At 44.1% G+C, this 23,359-nt stretch overlaps 1 protein-coding gene across 1 annotated transcript; it reads left to right on the top strand.

The window, feature by feature from the left end:
- Positions 1–5,912: 5,912 nt before the first annotated feature.
- atoh8 (atonal bHLH transcription factor 8) lies at positions 5,913–23,179 on the top strand. Its single transcript, XM_008280900.1, has 4 exons — positions 5,913–7,687; positions 8,311–8,466; positions 12,058–12,249; positions 22,445–23,179. Exons 1-4 carry the CDS (start codon positions 7,028–7,030, stop codon positions 22,469–22,471), a joined length of 1,035 nt encoding a protein of 344 aa, XP_008279122.1. The 5' UTR covers positions 5,913–7,027; the 3' UTR covers positions 22,472–23,179.
- Positions 23,180–23,359: the final 180 nt, after the last annotated feature.

The following is a 23,359-nucleotide window of genomic DNA, read 5'->3' as shown; positions in this document are numbered from 1 at the left end:
GCTGAGACTCAAGCATCTAACATGGCCGACATGTGTTGTTGTTGTGTCTTGCATCTCCTACAGAGTTCTGTCTCTCAGCCCCACCCACTGGACCTTCTGTCCCTGTTCCTGCTATAACCTCAGCTGGTTTAGCTGCTAAAGTAACAACAAAACAGACTTTGTCATTTCAAGGGTAATATGACATCTAACATGGATGATTTTTGGTTTATTTCGTTTATTTCAGTGGGCCTATGACATCCAATATCTCAGTTAAATAAGTCACTTTAAATATTAAGTGTAAATCAAGAAGAATTCAGATTTTTCTGCTAGTCTGCAAATCTGCTTCAACAACCTTTATTACTGTGGATTACAGTCTAACAGGAAGAAGTCTCACATTGAGTTTTACGAGTGTCTTCATTGTAACAAATTAGAAGATGAAATAAGTTTATAGTAGGTGTGTGAATGATTGATCATTGATCAGTGTTACTGTCATTAGTGGAGGGCCCCAAAAATCAGGTTTTGCTAGGGCGCCTTGGAGGCTTGGGCCGGCCTGAAGCCGTGGCTACAGCTCTCCATGCTGCGTTGTCCCACCTGGAGCAGCAGGCAGGCTCTTCATAGACTTTAGCTCTGCTTTTATACTGTCCTCCCCATAGACTGGTGTCCAGACTGGTAGATGTGGGCCTTCCACACCTGCAGTCACAGGCTCAGAGTGGACCATCACATCTCCACCCACCCAGGCTCAGCACCAGCTCTCCACAGGGCTGTGTGCTGAGACCCTGCTCTACAGCCTCTACACTAACCACTGGGCCCCGCCAACCAGAGCAACACCATCGTCAGATTGGCTGATGACACAACAGTGGTGGAGCTCATCTCTGGGGAGGATGAGTCTGCTTCCAGGGAAGAGGTGGATCAGGTGACAGTGTGGTGCAGAGACAACAACACTGCCATGACTGAAGAGCTTATTGTGCGCTTCAGGAAGAAGAAAAAGGACATCCATCCTTTATTCGTAGGTGGGAACTGTGTGGAGAGAGTGTCGGACTTCCATCTTCTGGGAGTGTACGTCAGAGAGGACCTGTCCTGGGGCACGAGCACAGCTGAGCTCGTGAAGAAGGCCCAGCAGAGACTTTACTTCCTGAGGGTCCTCAGGAAGAACAACATCCCCAGAAGCTGCTGCTGTCCTTCTATCTAGCTGCACAGAGGGAAGTGCTCCAGGGGTCATAAAGGTTGTTCTCATCGGCTGTTCTCTCCCCCTCTAAAGATAAAGATAAACGTTATTGATCCCACACTGGGGACAGTTCACCGTTACACCAGCTCCACAAACAAGTGTAAAGTGAGTGCAAGAATATCTTAGAAACACACAGAGCAACATTACAAGACAAAACATTATGTACAGAAGATGATTTTAAAGAAGACTATATACACAGGATGAGGTAGGAACGGTTATTGCATATAGGGGGATGGGTTTGTAGGAGTAAACAGTGCAGCAGTACCAGAGGTGGACCAGTGAGGTTATAATGCAACATTGTGAAGTCTGACTGATGCTGAAATAAAGGACCTGCAAACGCTCCTTCTTACGCTTTGGGTGTGGCTGAACGTACTGCTTAGAGGTCACAGTCTGATGCAGAGGGTAAGAGGTGCTTAGTATGATAGCAGACAGTCTGGCCAATGCCCTCCTCTCTCCCACCACCTCAGTGGAGTCCAGGGGCAGCCACAGACTGAGCTGACTCTTGTTATCAGTCTGTTCTCATCCCGCTCAGAGCAACCCCGTCCCCAGCACAACACTGCATAGGAGACCACCGATGCTCTCACAGTGTCGTAGAACGTCCTCAGCAAAGTCCTCAGCACTGATTCAGGTTTGCACTTGATTTCCATTGTACGCTACAATGACAACAAGGATATATTCTATATTCTAGCTCTGTTAAGACAGAATTTAAACATCAAACTGAGACTAATGAGATAGGGCGCCTATGAGCCTGATTTAAACCTGATCAAATGGTTGCGAGATTTAAGCCTTGGACAGATGAAGAATAACAACGTTTTAAACAATTAAAAGATTTTCAAACTTTGAGAAAGGAACATGCTTTGGGGAGACAAGGCTTTTATAGATACCACTGCGGGATAATTTTGACCAAATGGTTGGAGATAACCCACCAGATATGGAAGACCAGTGCTGAAAGAACTCATCAAAGGCTAACAGAGGCATAATGTCCAGATGAGGGTTCCCACTCCACAGAGTAAAACACATGGAAAAGGAAGGTAATTGAGACTTAGATGGAGGAATGGTACAGCTTTAGTGACTTTCAGTGGAAATGCACCAACTCACACACATGGAGAGAATGTGGATGGAGGTGCTTCATTAGCAGAAAGCTCATCTTACAGGACAGAGCTGCTGACCACTGGCATGTTTCTAGGGAATGTCCAGCAATAAAATGCTTCTGGACAGAGATACACAAAATACTATAAGGAATATCTAAAATTAAAGTACCTTTTCAATTTAATCTTGCTGATTTTCAATCTGGACATTCCCACAAACATTTATTTAGTGTTTTGATATCTGCTGGCAAAAAGCCTCACCAGGCCCTGGCTGGGCCCGACCCCCCTACAGCAGAGGAATGGACAGATATACATGTATTCATACCTTCCCATTAAAGAAGGAAACAACAGCTGTCGCTGAAATATGGTGACATTGACAAAAGTAATAATAAATAAAAGTTTAATGAAAATCATGACATTGCTTTTGAATTGTGGTTCAACAGACATATTAAAAACAAAAAACAAAAAGCAAAAAAACAGGGTGCCGCTATAGCTCACCTGGTTGAGCTGGCGTCCCATGTACAGGGCTACAGTCCCGATGTGGAGGTCATGAGTTTGAATCCCATCTTGTCTTATATTCTAGGTTCTTTAAAGTAGCCACCTTTTGCTTTGATTACTGCTTCGCACACTCTTGGCATTCTCTTGATGAGCTTCAAGAGGTAGTCACCTGAAATGGTCTTCCAACAGTATTGAAGGAGTTCCCAGAGATGCTTAGCACTTGGTGGCCCTTTTGCCTTCACTCTACGGTCCAGCTCACCCCAAACCATCTCGATTGGGTTCAGGTCCGGTGACTGTGGAGGCCAGGTCATCTGGCACAGCACCCCATCACTCTCCTTCTTGGTCAAATAGCCCTTACACAGCCTGGAGGTGTGTTTGGGGTCATTGTCCTGTTGAAAAATAAATGATGGTCCAACTAAACGCAAACCGGATGGAATAGCATGCCGCTGCAAGATGCTGTGGTAGCCATGCTGGTTCAGTATGCCTTCAATTTTGAATAAATCCCCAACAGTGTCAGCAGCAAAGCACCCCCACACCATCACACCTCCTCCTCCATGCTTCACGGTGGGAACCAGGCATGTAGAGTCCATCCGTTCACCTTTTCTGCGTCGCACAAGGACACAGTGGTTGGAACCAAAGATCTCAAATTTGGACTCATAAGACCAAAGCACAGATTTCCACTGTTCTAATGTCCATTCCTTGTGTTCTTTAGCCCAAACAAGTCTCTTCTGCTTGTTGCCTGTCCTTAGCAGTGGCTTCCTAGCAGCTATTCTACCATGAAGGCCTGATTCACACAGTCTCCTCTTAACAGTTGTTCTAGAGATGTGTCTGCTGCTAGAACTCTGTGTGGCATTGAGCTGCTGTTAACCTGCGATTTCTGAGGCTGGTGACTCGGATGAACTTATCCTCCACAGCAGAGGTGACTCTTGGTCTTCCTTTCCTGGGGCGGTCCTCATGTGAGCCAGTTTCTTTATAGCGCTTGATGGTTTTTGCGACTGCACTTGAGGACACTTTCAAAGTTTTCCCAATTTTTCGGACTGACTGACCTTCATGTCTTAAAGAAATGATGGCCACTCGTTTTTCTTTACTTAGCTGCTTTTTTCTTGCCATAGTACAAATTCTAACAGTCTATTCAGTAGGACTATGAGCTGTGTATCCACCTGACTTCTGCACAACACAACTGAGGGTCCCAACCCCATTTATAAGGCAAGAAATCCCACTTATTAAACCTGACAGGGCACAGCTGTGAAGTGAAAACCATTTCAGGTGACTACCTCTTGAAGCTCATCAAGAGATCACCGTGCTGTTATCAGGCAAAGCAGTAATCACAGCAAAAGGTGGCTACTTTGAGGAAACTAGAATATAAGGCGCATTTTCAGTTGTTTTACACTTTTTTGTTAAGTATATATTTCCACATGTGTTAATTCATAGTTTTGATGCCTTCAGTCATCAGACCACCACCCAGTGTCAGGTTTATGCCACAGCTGCCCTAAATTAACAGCATTAGTACTTACCAACATAATTTCCTACGTTTCTGTAATAGTGAATACACCAGTATGTAGAAGAGCTTTGCCCAAATAATGTTTTTAATGCTAAAATATGAATTTTCAGATTTACTGTTTTACAAAAAAAATGCAAAAATAATAAAGAAACAATAATGTGCTTTACTAACATGTCAGATTACAGTTATTTATTTTCATTCTTGAACAGAAACATTAGTTTTAGTGGTTGAATGTGATGCTTGATTCATGTCTGACTCCTCAGAGAAGCCCAGGGGCTCAGATTTACGAATGAAAAGGTGGATTCAGTTTGAAATTCCTTATTCCTGTTTAAAATGGTAAAATGTGAAGAGCTGAGTGGCATTAAAGCACTTCATGATGCTGGATGGTCCCTGAGACAAACAGTGAAAGAGGCAGGAAATGAAAGATAACTGAAGCAGATGTGGACACCTCAAGACTTGATTTGGGACAGGCTCGGCCCCCCACGACCCTAGTGAGGATTAAGGTGTACAGACAATGGATGGATGTCCTCAGCAGGCCATTGTGAGCTATAGAAAATGTAAAAAATAAAACAAACAAAAACATATTGAAGGAAACACTATGCAGCTCTTTTTGATCTTTCACATGTTTTTGATGCTTGCTTCTAAAAAGATTTTACAGAACTGGTTTTAATGGTTTAAGAGCGACCTTGGACCATGAACAGAAAGCATTAGTGTTGGCTCTGGGAAAGTTTGTGAAAGTTGCAAAAGGTGTCCCACAAGGCCCATTCCTAGAGTCTGTGTTTGTTGCTGTTTTTAAATGCCCTTGTCTCCCCTGTGTCTGGTTGAAATGTGTTCTGCTCTGTTTGCTGCTATTCACAATAAAATATGGAATGGTAGAGAAGGAGAATGATGTCCACATTCTTCAGGAAAACCCAAAATCATCAGCCAGAAATTTGAATCTTTGACACAGTTGGACGTTTAAACAAGACAGTGATCCCCAAAACACATTAAAAAAAATAAAAAGAAGAAGAAGAAGAAAAGAGACATAATTTAGGCTGGAACTCAGGTCTGAGACCCAAAGTCCTGATCCCAGCCCTGTGGAGAAGCTGTGGGCTCAAGCAACACTTTAATGTCAGAAAACACTGTGGGGATTGTGTCAGGAGGGCTCAGATCCAACCCGAATCTTGCAGAACCCTGTGGTTGCTACCAGCTATGCATTAAGCGTCTCTCTGGTGTTTTTGGACAAATGTTGTTGCAGAAATGTGGAAAAATCCTTCCCGACATCAAACCTAAACACTCTGATTGCTGCTTTATCACTTCACTAACTCTGCCTTTTGTTTTTTGAGTCTTCCTACATCTTGTGTTTCTTTCTCCGGTCCGTAAGTAACGGACCAGTCTGTGAACGCGCCTTCCAGGTGCGCGACACCTGCTCCGTCCTGAGCGCGGTCCGGTCCGGTTTTGCTCCAGCAGTGGCTCACTTTCTCCCAGATGCCCGCAGCTGGCGCTGCTGCTCCGGAGAGCGGCGGTAGAGTCCCGGTTCACGGCGGGGCTGCCCCGTACGCACGAGCCAATAAGAAGCCTCCGCTGTTCGTGCGTGAGTGCGGGCTCGCGCGTGCCTCGGAGCTGCAGCCAGTCAGACGCCAGCTGAGGAGCGCGAGCCCCCGGTGCCCTGCCGCCTGTCTAACGGTCGCTCCGTGAACTGGGGACGGTGACGAGCTGCGGACCGGTTCCGAAGACTTGCTTCTACGTGGACAGCACGCCTGTGACCCGGAGTCCCGGGACGCTGACCGGTGACCGGTGACCGGGGACCAGGAGCATCGCCAGCTGCTGGGACGCTTCAGCACACAAGTTGGGGGAGTTCAGGAAAGTCCTCGGATTCGGTGTGTGGACGGACCGGGCTCGGCTGGACGCGGATCATGTTCGTCATTTGTGTTTATTTGTGATCTGAGGAGGGAGGTCCTGATAAACTATAAAACAGTGAGTGTCAGCCTTCAGACCTTTTCAGAACCGGTCCCTGTGTGGAGCCTGGCTGCATGTGGACGTCACTGGGCTCAGTAGAAGTCCAGTTCATGTGCTGTCCTGTTCGCTGCTGCTCTGTGTGCAGCAGCTGCAGTGCAGCGGATCAGAGCTCAGTGTGTGTCAGTGGGTTATTCACAGTGCTGCTATGCAGACTGGCTGGAGCCAGGCTCACACAGCTCCACAGCAACCCCAGCTCTGAGGCCAGGCCTGGACGGCTCTCACAAAAAGAAACCTTCACAGCTCAGGAAAAGCCTGTGCACCACTAAATCCAGAGGGACAGCCTGTATGGAGGAGCAGCTGCTCCACAGCTTTGTGTACCGACGTGGGTTATTGAAGATGCTGCTATGCAGACAGAGTGGAGCCACAGAAACCTGCTGGTGGAATTACAGTAACACACATGGCTGCACAGCCTGCCTTCAGTGCAGCTGAACCGCTCGTGTGGCATTGTTAGCAGCAGAGCTTTGTCTGCTAGGGTGTTGCTGTTGTGATTAGATTTAGTGAATACAGCTCAGAGCTTGTCCCAAAAGTTGTGTCTGACTCTTAGAAGTGCCGTTTGTCATCTGATAGGGATGGAGATCATGTGTCCAGGAGGTGGAAGCTCATTGAGCACATTCTCAGTCTGACATCGTTTAGGTTTATGGAACTGAAACGTGTTGTTGGACAGTTTTAGAGACTTTGTCACTGACGGATTCAGCTTCACCTCCGTTTCAGTTGTTTTAATTCTCACATTGGTGCAAAATGAAGGATCCTCTTCCTCTGAATAACACCTGGACCAGAGCCATGAACAAGGATCCTGTCCTGGTCTCTGTGCCAGGCACAAACAAGAAGTTCAAGAGAAAGTCCCGTGAGCCTAAAAGGCTTTTCATCAGCCCCGAGGCCGAGAGAATGAAAACATGCCCAGTGGACGTGTCAGACATGTACACGGTGGACGATGCTCCTATGGAGGTGTGTAACGTCAGCAAGCTGGCGCCGCTCCAGAGGCAGCTGATCATGTCGCAGGAGGCGATGGCCAGTACCACAGGGGTTCTGTCAGGACTCCAGGAGGACGGTGTGGCTCCAGCTCAGAGCGGTGCCATAGACATGAGGATTGGCATTAATGGACCTGCTGTCCTGTCCAAACTGTCCCAGGTACCCATCTCTCCGTTCTCCAACCCAGAGATCTCCCACTGGCCCACCTCCATCTCTCAGCCCCTCTCCAACAGACACAAACTGGGTCTCCACCCCACCTTCTCTCTGTCAGCACCGAGCAGCAGCAGCCACTCACCCAGCCAGCAGGCCTTCTCCTTGGAGGCCTCTCTGTCAGGCCAGTCAGCAGCTCTGTCTGTCCCCAGAACCTCCCAGTCTTCCCAGTCCTCCCAGTGCCACGAACCTGTGGAGCCCCAGGTCCCTTCACCCAAGGTAAATATGTGGATGGGCACAGAAAAGAGAGATCTGTCATAAGATTTACCTCAAAGAAAAATCAATGTGTAGAAATTAAAACTGAAGTGATTCTAATTAACAAGTCTATCAACAGAAAACTATTCAAGTTTGCTCACAGAGTGATTGAATGTTTTAATTAACACTTGTTCTATTTTCTCTGTTGTGAAGATTTGCTCCATTTGTCTCTTTTGATTGTAAAATGCATTTCTGGTGTTGAAATGTTGGTTCAGCAAAACAACACGTTAAGATGCCACCTGTGTATATTAGTGTAGTGTATATAGTGTATGTAGTGTATAGAGTGTGTATAATGTATATAGTGTGTATAGTGTATATAGTGTATATAGTGTATAGAGTGTATATAGTGTATGTAGTGCACTGTGTACAGTTGACTGGATTAATGCACAATGAATCAGCAGATTGATCAGAAATAACAAAAAAATAATGATAATTTATGGATGTGTAGAAGAATGAAGTGCTGCCTTCTAGAGAGCGAGTTCAATACGAGTGTGCTTCGTTTAAAAACGTTGACAGAAGATGCCCACATGATGAGGGCATCTTCTAACCAGGTCTATATGTGAGCCTGTCCTGTCTCCTGCTCCCAGGAGTCTCCCAGGAAGCGGGTTGGGGTCACTGCTGATGGACCTGGGCGTTTTCCAGAGGTCAAGGCTATCCAGCAGACCAGGAGGCTTCTAGCTAATGCCAGGGAGAGGACCCGGGTCCACACCATCAGTGCTGCATTCGAAGCCCTGAGGAAACAGGTCAGACTTCAAACACACACTCCAATACTTTGACTGTGTGTGCATGTATTCAGTCCAACGCCACTCTGGATATAAGGCAATATGTGTGTGTGTGTGTGTGTGTGTGTGTATGTATATATAGCTACATCACACAGAACTGTATGTACTGTCTTCTGAAAGGCAGAAGTAAACGTCTACATCTGAACATTTTACACCCTGAAGTTTATACCAACCACAAAACACAATAAAAGGAATGTCGCAAGTGAGGTGGCACAGTGGCTCGGTGGTTAGCACCCTTCTTTCCTATCTTTTTTGTGTAAACACAGCTTGCAGTTCAGCTGAAAGTCTCCTCAGTGTTTGTCATGTGACTGTTGGTCACAGCTGGTCACTGATGTTTTCACAGTTGTGTTTATGAGGACAGAAGTTTGTCATTTTGTGTTATCTGGTCTGAGCAATTTTTTACAAAAGACATGTAAAATAAAGTGACTTTGAGGAAGTATGATTTTTTTTTAACATATATTTGATTAACATTAACTGTACATCACATGCAAGATGAAAATCCAATGATGCTTTCTGTTTGTAGACTTTATAGCTCCTACAAATGGTGTAATTTCAGTGATTTTACAGGAAGATCATGTCTTTCAACAAATTTAAGAAGGTAAAAGGAGCTGGACATGGATAAATAAGTCCTGTAATTTATTGTTTATAGAAATAAGAAATTGAGAGTGGAAGTGGGATGTAATTAACAACATAGGTCATCTCAGGGCTAGCTTTTGGTCAACAATGGCATCTGTGATAGTGACACGTAGCTGTATCAGGCCACACTACACAGACAGACTGAGACACCAGGGTCGTGTCCGAAATCATCCACTCACTCCCTACTCACTATATAGGGAACACTATATAGTGAACTATATGTGGACCACTATATAGTGAACTATGTAGGGAACACCTTTGCAAACTAACATTTCGAACTACTAGGACAATTAAATATTTCGGTCGCTAGTCGGGATTTGTGCCGTAGCAGCGTAGTGCAAACATGTCACATTTACAGTTTATTGCATAGCCAAGAAACGGGTAAAATGAAACATAACAAAACATAAATGGGATATTACTTACATTTTAATAACATGTTTTCGTCTAGTTTCCATTTCCTTTCGCACAATCCATGATGGTCCATATTTCTGATTAGTGACCATCAGCTGGACGCTACTTCTCACGGTGCATTGTGGGATAGGTTGAGTGACTATACAGGGTGTAACAGCTGTAACTTAACATTCGCACAGCCCTACAAAATCCCGAACACCCTATATAGTGCACTTTGTAGGGTATGAGGGTGATTTCAGACACAGCCCATATTTATAAGTTTTGTTTTCCAACAGTGGCCAGGTGCACCTGTGGCCATTCTCTAATTAACTTGGAGATCATTATCTCCAGTGGGCCAATTGGCAGCTAGGATGCTGTGTGGTGTTGTCTTGCCCTAGCTTGTTTGATGCTTTGCAGACTTCAGATTGGCTTCATCATTTTTGGGAGACACTCGCTTTAGGTTGAATTATTTTTGGTTTGATTATAAATAAATTGCTTTTTGTGATATAATGAGTTTCCTATTTCTGTAACCCAGTTTTCATAACATGACTTGTTACTCCTCTTGTCCCCTAGTTTCACAGGGACAAAACATATTTGGGGGCTTGTCCGGGGTTTTTGGGAAACTGATCCTCGGTTTGATTATTGTGTAGCATTCTGTATAGTAGTTGTCGCGGTGAGTGTTTGTTTTCTTGTTTAGCCTTCACCATGTACACAGCTTCCTCTGACAGACAGCGAGTGTCCAGCTAAACTGCTGCAGCTTTTTCATCAGGCCCCTTTTCTTATTTTGGGGTTTTTCCTTGGCAGGGTTCAGTCCCTGGTTGGGGTAGGCGTTCAAGGCCTCGGCTGAGTTCAGCCTCTCAAGTTGCCTCGAGCCCGTAACACTCCAGATGACAGACAGGTATGAAGAGTGAGGCAGTGGTGGTGTTAGTCTACACGTTGTTGGTGTGGATCATAAGTAGTAGTTGGTGTGCAGTGACAGTTTGTTGAGTCGTCTCCAGGCTCCATCTTAAATGCTCACATTAAAATCAGTTTGGCTCGTCTTCAGTTGGAGAAAGGGGAATGAGAGTGAGAGTTTGAGCTTCGCAAGAAAGTCTAGCTCAGGAAGGTGAAGGCAGAGACGGCTGTTAGGATCCACCAGCTCGAACTGTAGAAAGTCACAGTGAGTTCCCCACTGCGGGTAAATTCCTCAGACTCCACATAATTTGATGTGAGTAAGAACATTTCTTTAGTTCCTACATTCGGCGAGATGGAAGTTAAGGTATATTTTGGTGCATTTGTGAGAATAGCTGTTTCATTATGTTGGCCTGGAGGTGTGTGGGCCCTATTGTTAGAGCTGACAGGGAAAGCTATTCTTGTTCTGTGGAAGATGGTCTGGTCTATGAGAAGATCCAAGGTGCTTGTTTGCATGCATACGAGTTGGTCCCAGAAGCATATAGACAGTGTTTCTGCAGCCTTAACAAATCGGCCAACCAGAGTTACCTGGTCTTTCCTAGGGAGGAAGGGATGGTCTTTCACAGATGATGTGCAGCTTGTAAAGCTGATGATCTAGTGTCTGTCCATGAGCTGGTGTTGTAGGAGGAGAGTATTAGCATTTATTTAAACCAACAGGTTACTGCAGGTTACTGACAGACTGCTACACTCGCAGATGAGTTTACTCGAATGACAAGAGTTCATGAATTGATTTGTATCACCTGGAATGCAGGTGACTTAACGTTTTGTTTTGATCTGGGGTTGCCTCTGACCATCTGTTTGTTCCACTCTCATGAACACCTCAAAATGAGTGCAAATGTTCATCTGGACAAAAGTGAAAAGGTCTGCCCTGAGCCTGATACTGAGTCAGCTAATGTCAGCCTTGTTCCTGAGTCGCCTGACATCTGTCCTGTTCCTGAGTCGGTTTCTGGGCTTGTTGAGTCTGTGCTGTTCCTGAGTCTGTTGATGCTTTCCCTGTGTCTGAGCCTGTTCCTGAGTCAGTTGACGTCTACCCTGTTCCTGAGTGTGTTTCTGAGTCGGCAGATACAAACACTGCTTCTGGGGTGCCTCAGGCCTCTTGCGGGAGCCGACATCCCTTCAGCCCCTGGTTACTGATGCTCAGACTGTTCCTGAGTAAGCCTACAGTGTCCACCATCACAAGCTGCCTTGCCCCCAGAGGGGTTCTCCCTTCACTGCAGTCCGCCTGGCCTGCCTCAAAGGGGAGTTTTCCTCATGCCCAGCTTTCTGAGTGTCTCTGCATGGCCACTCTGCTTCTGGTCCGTCCTCCTGAGCAGCTCTGGCTGCCTGACACTGGGACATTGTCCTCCAGGACTGTCTGGGCTGTCTGGCCTGCCATTAGGTCATTGTCCAGAGTGGTTCCACCTGTCTACCACCATTACCTGCTTGTTCTTGTTGTTAGGTTTTGTCAGCAGCACCAGGTTAACATTTGCACATACAGCTTATTTCGCCTCATTTTCAGAACAACTACTTTACGTTGCAGCTGCCAGCTTTGGGTTGCACTGTAGTTCATGTCCTTCCTTTGCTCTCCCTCTCCAGGTTCCATGTTACTCATATGGACAGAAGCTCTCCAAGCTGGCTATACTACGTATTGCCTGCAACTATATCCTGTCTCTGGCTCAGCTTGCCGAGCTGGACTACAGCTCCGACCACAGCAGTCTGAACTTCTCTCAGTGTGTGGAACAGTGCACCAGGACCCTGCAGGCTGAGGGCAGAAGCAAGAAGAGGAAGGTAAGGCTGCATCTACTGTCTGTACAACAGAAACTGTCAGGTTGTGGCTGGGGGCCCAGCTACAGAGAGATGAGAGGCACCCTGTTCTTCTGATTATCTCTTGATTTCATTTTAAATGAATACAAACACAATGCACTTATGTTTGTCTGTTATTCTCATAAATCCAGTATACACCAATCAGCCATTGCTAGGTTAAGTGAATTACATTGATCTACTCATTCCAGTGTGATTTTCTGGGTTCTGCCACATCCTACCATCCAACCATAGTTTTAGATCAAGCATGCATCCCTATGACAATGACACACCTCTACGTCCTTCCTCTAGCAGGACAATGTGCCCAACTACACTCAGGTTTGGCTCAAGAACACAACGAAGAGCCGAAAGTGCTGACCTGGCCTCTGCTCACGGGAAGCACCAAAACAAGGCTGATGCACACAAATCCTACTAGATCCACTGCTCGTGTCTCAATGACAGACACCACAGGATGTCCCAGAGGTCCCTGCCTTATATATATGTATAGAGCACCTTTCTACCTTAGTGCTACTCAAAGCGCTTTACAGTGTGTTTCTCATTCACACATTCATACACCAATGGTGACAGAGCTGCCATGCAAGGTGCTGCCTGCCATTGGGAGCAGCATCAGGTTCAGCGTCTTGCCCAAGGACACTTCGACTGTGGAGGGGATTGAACCACCAAACTTGCAATCAGAGGACAACCGCTCTACCACCCTGCAGTGTTGTGGCCATCATGCACACAGCACTAATTCCATCAGTACAGCAACAGAGTCACGTCATGCTCACCACTCTGCTCAGAACATGATTGGGTTATATCTGAAACTCATCTGACAGGAATCAATCAGTGGATGAGAACAACATTAAAGTAGGGCAGAGACACAAACTTTGAGACTGTTGTTGTTATAACAGAGTTAACGTTGCGAAAATGTCATGTAATCATTATAGTGCAGGTAATTCATCCTCTCATTGCGTTTCTATTGAACCTCTGAGGGTGCTCTTACAGTTTTTTAATTTGCCTGTCTGTGCTGGGCAGCCCTTAGTATTCTGACAACTATTCGAGCACAGAAGTCCCCTCTCAACCACCCTCAGCCCTGTTTCCTATGAACAGTCCATGTTTTATGAGAACATTTGTTCAAGAATTCCTACATTTCTGAATGGATTTTCTCAACACTGACACACACCAGTAACACCTCCTCAGCATCAGCTGTTCAGGCTTCATAATTTCACACATATATATATATATATATATATATATATACATTACAAAAACCTCTTGAAAAGTGTTTTTTATTTAGGATCATTTGAGATGAAAACATAACTGAATATGCATAAAACATGATAGAGGTGCCCTCTGGTATTCATGGTAGTGGGAGTTTAAGTGCTCTTATAAATTACAAGCATCAGAAACACATCAAACACATCAAACTCTAAACATATAGCTTGTGTAAGAAAACTTCTGTTTTCCACTTGAGATGTGCACACATGATGAAGGGAAGCAGTTTTCTACTGAGTGTGGACACAATCACAGAATCCCTGGTTGTCGGCACATTGCGTTACTGCTGCTCACAGCACTGGTATCAAACAGTTGTTTAGCAGACGATGCATCAGGACATAAACAGTCTTTACTGTTACACACCAGCTAGTTAGCTTTAGCTTCTTCAAGAGAGTGGAGACGCTGCTTCCCCATATAAAGGGCTGTGTGTTTGTGCGTTTGTGTGTGTTAAAGCAATCATCGGTCATTTAAACAGTTGACATATCACAAAAACACACGATATTTGTGATATTTGACAACATCAGACAAGCACATCGACCCAAACCTGTCTGGTTCTTAGTCTGATTCTAAATCTGGTTCTGAACGTGTTGCTTCAGAGTGAATGAAAGGTTTCGTTGGTGAGACTCAGTCACAGTGAGAAGCTTCACAACTTAATGCTGCTCTTTTAGCTGAAAGCTTCTTTCCTCGCTGCCTGGCTGTTTCTCAGTGTGTGCATGCCTCTGTGTGTGTGTGTGTGTGTGTGTGTGTGAGTTCCCTGAAAGTCCCAGACGCCAGATGTTTAGAGTGGAGGGGAAGTGGAGCTGGCGCCATGAAGGGCAGAGGGCAGTGAGAAGGCACGCGAACTGAAACCACACACACACACACACACACACACACACACACCTACACACACACACACACACACACACAACACACACACACACACACACACACACACACACACTCTTGGCACATTCCCCAGCAGTCTCTCCAACACATTCCCCCACTATGCCTCTCCAGGCCATCTGCTCCAACATACTTTGAAACAAGGAGGGGAAAAAACACAGTCATCATCAGGCTGTCAGACAGCAGCAGCTGGTGGAGAGACGGAGGGTGGGGGGTGGAAACCTCCGTCTGCGCACATCGCTAACAGGAAAACAACTTTCTTACTGCATTGTGATTCTGCACCACTGCATGCTTGAGGTCACCAGCAGCGGGACAAACACTGGGTCAGGCTGCAGAAAAATGTGTTCCATGAATATCACAGCTGCTGAACACATCTTGGTCTCAACAATAGAACCACACGTCAGTACTACATGTTAAATCTGCAGCTACTCATCTGAACATTGATGATTTTGCACAGTGGCTTGGTGGTTAGCACCGTCGCCTCACAGCTAGACGGCTGGCGTCCCGGTGAAGACACCCGGGATCTTTCTGCATGGAGTCTCCATGTTCTCTCCGTGCAGCGTGTGTTCTCTTCGGGTTCTCTGGCTTCCCCCCACAGTCTAGAAACATGCTAAGGTTAAATGGTGATTCTAAATTGTCCATAGGTGTGAATGTGAGTGTGCTTGGTTGTCTGTCTCTAAGTGTAGCCCTGTGATAGACTGGTTACCTGTCCAGGTGAACCTGCCTTCACACTGAGTCAGCTGGGATAGACTCCAGCCTCTCACGACCCTAGTGAGGATTAAGGTGTATACATGATGGATGGATGGACATGGACATTTTCCAATAATATGTCAACTGTGTGTAAAAGCTTCTTTTTTATGTCGAAGCTGACCAAATATCCAGTCTGTATCTGTCATACAAAGCTGCTGATAGTATTAGGAATCCTCAGAGTCCAGATACAGCAGTGAAAAGATGCTCTGAATTTGTTTCACCACAGAAAACTGTTATGAGCCACCCAGGTACATTTCAGTCATTAAAAACTTTTAGTTTTTATGCATGTTTTTTGGCAATAGTGAAAGAGTCAGCAGTCTTGTGTGCTCTGAAACACTGCAGGCATACCTGTAGAGGGCACTGATTGACCCCACCTGACTAACTAGGCCACTGGATCTCAGTCTGTTTTAACCAATCGAAGCAGGTAGGATGTAAATCACAAATGTGCGCTTTAGATATGTGCACTGTTTTTGTCCCTTTCCAACTGTAGACTAAGTTACCTGCACTTATTCGAATGTCATTCATTGGTGGACACACACTGAGCACAGTGTCAGGAGGATGAAGACTCGTTTTAACTCCTCTCCCACCAAATGATGCAGGCTAATCTCCAGCCTATTATGCAAAATATAGAATCCCTGTTACTTAACTGGAGTAAGATGAATTTATCACTACTTGGTAGGGTTAACTTAATAAAAATAATTATAATGCCAAAGGTCAACTATATAACTTATATGTTGCCACTCTCCCTTCCTGCTAAACTTTTAAAAGAATATGATAAATGCATTGAATCATTTGTATGGCAAGGGAAAAGTTAAGTTGTATGCCGCAATGGATGATGGGGGACTAGGCCTTCCAAGATTAGATTGGTATCATTGTTCTTTCTCACTTGCACAACTGTCAAAAAGTAACTTACCCCCTCATAGAGCCCCTGTCTGGGTGCAAATTGAAAAAGAATACTTGATCCTTCTTGCATTGAATCTTTTGGGACCCAGACGGGTCGGTCTCTACCAGTTCATGATCCTGTGTTAGAATACTCAAGGGAAAATTGGAAAATGGCACACTGTCTTGTTAAACATAATCTGTCATTAACATCTGAAGCATCAATATGGTTCAACGCTAAGATTAGAATAGCTAAAAGCCATTCTGCTGGTACCAGTGGACTAAAGCAGGGATCCTGCAGCTGGGGGATCTATATGATAAAGGTCACATGGTTACCTTTGAATATCCATCCATCCATCCATTATCTATACACCGTTTAATCCTCACTAGGGTCATGGGGGGCTGGAGTCTATCCCAGCTGACTCAGGGCGAAGGCAGGGGACACCCTGGACAGGTCGCTGGTCTATCACAGGGCTACACTTAGAGACAGACAACCAAGCACACTCACATTCACACCTACGGACAATTTAGAATCTCCAATTAACCTCAACATGCTTTTGGACTGTGTGGGAGGAAGCCGGAGAACCCGGAGAAAACCCACGCTGCACGAGGAGAACATGCAAACTCCACACAGGAAAGATCCCGGTGCCCCCACCGGGACACGAACCAGCAACCTTCTTGCTGTGAGGCAACAGTGCTAACCAACTGCGCCACCTTGCAGCCCACCTTTGAATATATGAAGTAAAATTACAATCTGACAAACAAAGACTTCTGGAAATATCTCCAACTCCGGCATTGTTTCCTTTCAGTCATGAGTTGTGGACCTGACCCACCTACTGAAATTCAAAGTTTGCTACAATATGTCAGCTGTAAAAAAGGTGGTGCATTAATTTTTTTACAATCTCATCAGGGGTGCCAATGCACCGAAGCTTGAGAGTCGAAAATTGGCTTGGGAGAAGGATATCGGAGAATAGATTTAAGAACAACAGTGGAATGAAGTCATATCTTGCTGGCACATTCCTGCTCGAGAGGTCCAGGCACAGATCACCAATTATAAAATCCTTCACCGATCCTACTGGACCTCAAGCAGAATGGCTACACTCAAACTAAGAAATGATGATCTATGTTGCTGTCACAACGAAACTGGAACACTGGTTCACATGTTGTATGCTTGTGATATGGTTAGGGATTTTTGGGATGAAATAATATCTTTTGTAAATGAACTGTATTGTATATCTCTGACCAAAAGTCCAGCACTGTGTACATTGGGAATTATCCCCAGCAATTTTAAGATGTGTAATCGAAAAAAATTATGGTGCCGACTGGCCATGTTAACAGGATGCAGAATTATTGTTAGACAGTGGAAGACGACTTCACCTTCATCCTTAACCTCCCCCAAAACTGGATCGAATTAATGACCAACATAGCAAGCTATGAACGAGTCATATGTAGACTCTCAGGACACCAGGATTTATTCCTGAAAACATGGAGCCCATTCTTGGACTATATTAAAAGTGGACAGTGCCCAAGGACTGATCTCACACATCATGTAAAATGAATTTTAGTTACAGTTTATCTACTTACCTTTTATTTATTTATGTTAGTATTTTTTTTTAAATCATTTATTTATTTATTATTTGCTTGTCAAGGTATGTTGATACATTCAATTTCTGGCTCAGGTTTTTTAAAAATCTATTTTTAGTTCTTCTTAGCCATGGAGATATAGGGAGGGTGAGATGGGCAGGGGATATTCATACTATGAAATATCCTAGGAAATGTCTTGAAGTGTTCATGTTTCGATTAAATGTTGAACTAAAATATTTTTAAAAAATTAATAAAAAAATAACTCCTCTCCCACCATTAAAGCTGCTCTCTAACAGCCAGACCATGGAGCATCCAGCTGATCCTGCTGCTGTCCTATCACAAGTGTAGAGCTGAGCCGTGCATATGTAGCCTGTGGGAAGAAACTTGCTTTTTAGTCCTAATTTTGTGACTAAAATTTAAAGCCTCTTGTTTTCTTTTCTTTTCTTGTATTATCAAATTTTACTAGTGATTCTATAAATGCATTGTTTATGTCTGACAGATCTCTAACAATCATGGCTCTCTGTCCATTTACTCAGGTGACTGCTGAGTGGCCAGACCTGCCTAAGAGAACTTTGCAAATACATAGTTTAAAGCTAGAAGCTTTATTTCTCTTCTGTGGGAGCAAACGCATCACATGACCAATAACTAGACACTCAGGCTGACAAAAGCTAACACTACCTGCTGTACACAGCGTGGTGAGAGCTATGGAACAGCATCCCATTATAGAAACAGCAGACAGTCACAACCTGAGACCAGAGGATGAGCATAGTGGGCATTTTGCAATGAAAGAGCCAAACATTTCCTTTGGTAGAGACCTGAAACAGTAGAAAGACAGTGATGATTGTACTTCAATGCATCCCTTCTGAATCCATAATCCTGTTGCCCTGTAACTGCTGCATGGGGACCAACTGCTACATCATGTTTTGTGCTGCCCCCTAGTGGCTCATAAATTCAGTTATCAGAGTATTAAATGATAGGTTCTATCAATACCAACAGGTACATTCAGATAGTTTTCTGTTAGCTGTAGTCATCACCCCTGTTCATACTGGCCTCCACTGGTTTGATTTCTTTCTAAGCAATGACTTTCAAACTCCTCAGCTGTCTGTGTAGAGTTCAGCTGAAGCTAATGTGAGGTTTCAGTAGTCTGGATGAAGACTGAAGCCCTCTGAAGGCAGCCAGGCCACGTACTGAGCAAGGACGGCTCCAGAAAAACAGCACATGATCAGTAGGGCTGCAGCGATACACAGAATAGACGATTTGGTTCAATGCGTTTTCTTTTCCTGCTTTTTTGAAATTGTTTATTGAGAAATGAAATGTATGTGGTGCAGCTGTGTCACATGTTCTGCTGTGCATACTTGGCACCGTATAAAACAAAAACACTATAGAAATTAAAGCTGCAAGCAGCGTTGGTCGGGTCCTCGGTCTGCGTTGGACCCTCATGCCCGTCTGACCTCCATTTTGACAATTTATTTCCCTTCAGTAGACTTTGACATACTAATAGGCAATTTTCATAGTGTTGCTATCTGCTACGATTTTAGAGATATGTAGCTTTAAGCTGAAGGAGCCATTTTTCTCTCTCTGCTCAGCCTCAGACTGTCAGTGAGTCACATGACCAGCTGCACTGAGCTGTGATGATGTCATCATTCAGCATGTCCCTTGGTGGGAGAGCTGAGAGTTTTACTCGCTTTCTCTCACTTTCTCTCTCCCATACAGTCACAATTTTCACCAAATGTGTGTAAAAACAGCATATTTTTGTAGGAAATCTTGTTAGGAAGCCCTCAGTGTCATTTTTAAAGCTGTAGGACCTTTAGTTTTTTCTGTAGATGACCAACTGACACAGCATGTCAGCACATGCCCCCATAGACACCCATACAAAGTATAAGCCAAGGCTGCAACAGCTCATCAACTTTAACGGCTCACCATTCGAAAACCGGTTGAGAAACGCCAAATCCCTTCAGAACTTTTGTACATCAAGGCCTTCTCTGTCTCCTGTGCGATTTTCATGTTGGTACGATTTACGGTGTCAGACAAGATAATTTTTTCCCAAATGAAGTTTTCGCTCATTTTTTTACTTTGAAAGGCAAATTGTGGACTTCCTGTTGAAGATAGGTCAGGGGTGTCAGCACGAGATTTGTGGGTCTCATTGAGACGAACGTTTTGGTGTTGGTTTGATCTCTGTGCGACATTCCTACTGGGCGCTAGGGCCATTTTAGTGTGTTTTTCTGTAAGTAGGTGGCGCTAGAGAGCATTTGTGTCTTTTTTTTTTCATTTTATCAAATTTTTCGCCGATTCGGACGTGTGTGCCAATTTTGGTGAGTTTTTGAGCGTGTTTAGGGGGTCAAATTAAGGCAAACGCGTTGGTCAGGCAAATAATAATCGGAAGAAGAAAGAAAGAAAGAAACGCAGCGGGAACAATAGGGTCCTTGCCCGAAGGGCAAGGACCCCTGCTTGCTGCAGCAAGTAGGGGTCCTCGGACCCTAAAAATAAGAATAATAAAAAAATAAATGTATCTGATGGAGAAATCACCCATCGTCTGTCGTCCATTCTTAGCAGCAGAGTATATCATACAAATAAATGGCTCCTTACAAAATAAAAGCTCTAGGATACCCAAGGTCTGGGTATGTTGTGACGGGTGGCTATAGCTCTCGTGGTAGAGCAGTTGTCCTCTGATTGTACGGTCGGTGGTTCGATCCCCTCCACAGTGGAAGTGTCCTTGGGCAAGACACTGAATCTGAAGCTGCTCCCAATGGCAGGCAGCACCTTGCATGGCAGCTCTGTCACCATTAGTGTATGAATGTGTGAATGAGAAACACTTTGTGAAGCGCTTTGAGTAGGTTGAAAAGCGCTATGTAAGGGCAGACCATTTACCATACATGTATCATTGCACCCCTAATAATCATACAAAAAAAAAGCTTTGCTGCCACATCATCCATTCATCCATTTTCTTCTGCTTATCCGGGGTCGGGTCGTGGGGGCAGTAGGCGGAGCAGGTCATTCCAGACTTCCCTTCCCATCCAGGACAGTGTTGGCCAAATACAACCAAGTGCATATTGTTGGTGGGTTGCACTGTACTTCTGTATCCACCTGTTACATGTCCTGATGAAAGACAACATAAACGCCACCACGGTGTCTTTCTGTCAGTATTCTCAGATCAGCCTTGAACACATTGATGTGTTCCTCACACTGGACTCCTTGGATCAGCACATGGATTTGGTCTCTGGTCACTAAATTAACATCATGGACTTGTTAGGGATGTCTTCCCAGACGACAGTGACAGAGGTTGTGATTACAGAAAGCCAAACTGTCACCCTATCCTGCTCCAATGAGCGTTGCTCTAAAAAGCTATTCTGTTGCTGAGTGAACCCCTAAAAACACATCTTTGTGTATTAATGTTCCCAGTTTAAATGTAGTTATTTTTTCCTACCTTAAGATGGCCTCCATGAAACACCTGCTTCCTCTAGAATGTGTGAATCCGCTGTGTTTGGGTCATTCCTGATATAACTAAACCAAGAAGAAAAGAGTTCCCATCTGACGCCCTCAGAATCAGCAAATCTTTTTGTACAACAACTGCAGTATATTTGACGAAGCCATGTAAACATTTGTGTTCATACTATGAATATTTTTCCAGTCACAGGTCCTTGTAGTACATAGTAGAGTAATACAAACAAGCACTGGTGGTGCATTTTGAGTACATTTTCTAGGGTCATATCCGTGTGGGAGGTAGGTGGATGGACAAACAGGTTACAGTTGATAAAACGCCTCATGTTTACCTTCTGACACCAGGCCTTTGTTCTAGCCATGATTCTGTGGAGCTAAAACAGAGACAGTACAGGTCGTCATTGGAACAACTTTCAGATTTTTTTCATGTGTGTGCTTTTAAAGACTTTTTTTTTTTTTTTTTACAGGAAAAGTTTTTTTTTAATGATGTTGCAGAGTTCTGTTTTCAATGACAACTTTTTGTCCCTCTTTGGGCATGGAAGGGAAGACTCTGAGGGGAGGGGCCAGAGCACATCATTTACACATCATTTGCATATCGTGGAGCATGGGTCGTATTTCCTCCAGAACCTGCAGGTTGACTGACATGACCGCAAGTTCAGGCAACACAGTCCAGCCTCCTTACGCTTTAATATGAAAATAATGAATGTGTGTATATTTTGAGGTTTCTACGATTGTTATACAACCTGATGTAATGTTTTACATCTGATTTACTGACAGCTGTAGTTCATGAAGCAGTGGAACTGAACTGTCTTATCCTCAGTTGTATCAGTGGATGGACAAAAACAGAATCTGATTACTGAAGAATTTCTGAGCCTTGCCAAGGACACTTTTAATATTAACATTACTAAAATAGATGAGCCTACACTTCCTGTTCCTAATAATAGTACCCTAATATATGATTAATAAATAATATTTAAGTATTTAATACTGAAGGCTGTTATGCTTTTTAAAAAACATGGCACCCAGCGTTTGACTGTTTCTCTGGTTCTCTGAACTAATTAGTAGAAATTTATAACTGAATAGTGTGCATGTGAGTGGTTTCTACGCTATTGTTGGTTTGGTTTTCCATTTCCTGTGGACTGTGTTAGCATGTGATGGACACATAGACATCTGTCTTTGTCAGGTCTAGGATCCACAGCCAAGCCTGCCTTCTGTGTGACATGGAGGACCTGAATGTCCAGTCCTGGAGTTTCATTTATTGATTCTGTTTCATGTAAAATACAATTAAAGGATCAGTAATCAAGAAATGAACACAGAAATAGTGTCGTCTGTGTGTTTGTGTGCTTTATTCACATGTTTTTGTTGTTGACAGGTTGGAAGAATGCCGGAGGATGTATGATGTCTCCAGACCGGCCTGATGTACTCCAGTCGTCCACCCAGGCTCAGACCCAACTCATCTGGTGTGTTGAACAAATACAGAAGCCAAGATCCAGTTCTTTGAAAGACAAGAATATGCACTACATTAAAAAAGAAAAAGAAAAGAAAAAAGAAAAAAAAAACACATTGTGTAACCCAAATGCAGATTACCCCGAAAAAAATTGTGTGTTTTGCCTCTATTATACCTGAACCATATGTTTAGAGGGGCTGGTGGCTGGAGATGGTGATGATGATGGTAGGTTGATCATGATGACAACTATTTTTATGACAATCTATTTTTTAAAAAGTTTCTTCTAACAGAGAAGGATGGAGCGATGGTGTCAGACGGAGACCCTCTGACATGGTCTCTTTGTTATAAAACTTTATTGTTTCCCCCCGAAATAAATGTTAGGAGTTAACAATGTTTACATCACCCACATCTTTTGTACACTCATCTCTGTTGACTCACTGATTGTGTTAGTATTAATCATATATATATATATATTGTATATTACTTTTACAACCATTAGTATTTTAATTCATTAATGTGAGCCATGCTAATTGTAGTTTGTGGGTCCCAAACATCCAAAGGTACCAATCAGTGTGTAAAGGAGTAACCCATACGAAAGCAAATAATGGCCATACTGATCTCAATTTGTTTTTTAATAAATTAATTTGAAATACAAAACAATCTTGGTTCTTCTTGGTTTATATAAACACGTTAACCTGAATTGGTGCCAGACTGGGAGCTGATTCCACAACAGAGGAGCTGATAACTGAAGGCTCTGCCTCCCATTCTGCTTCTGGAGACTCTGGAACCACCAGTAGACCTGCAGTCTGAGAGCGAAGGGCTCTGTTAGGATGATACGGT

Source organism: Stegastes partitus, unplaced genomic scaffold (assembly GCF_000690725.1).
Source record: "Stegastes partitus isolate 25-593 unplaced genomic scaffold, Stegastes_partitus-1.0.2 Scaffold213, whole genome shotgun sequence".
In the NCBI taxonomy this organism is placed as follows: Eukaryota; Metazoa; Chordata; class Actinopteri; family Pomacentridae; genus Stegastes; species Stegastes partitus.
This window is presented reverse-complemented; position numbering and strand designations above follow the sequence as displayed.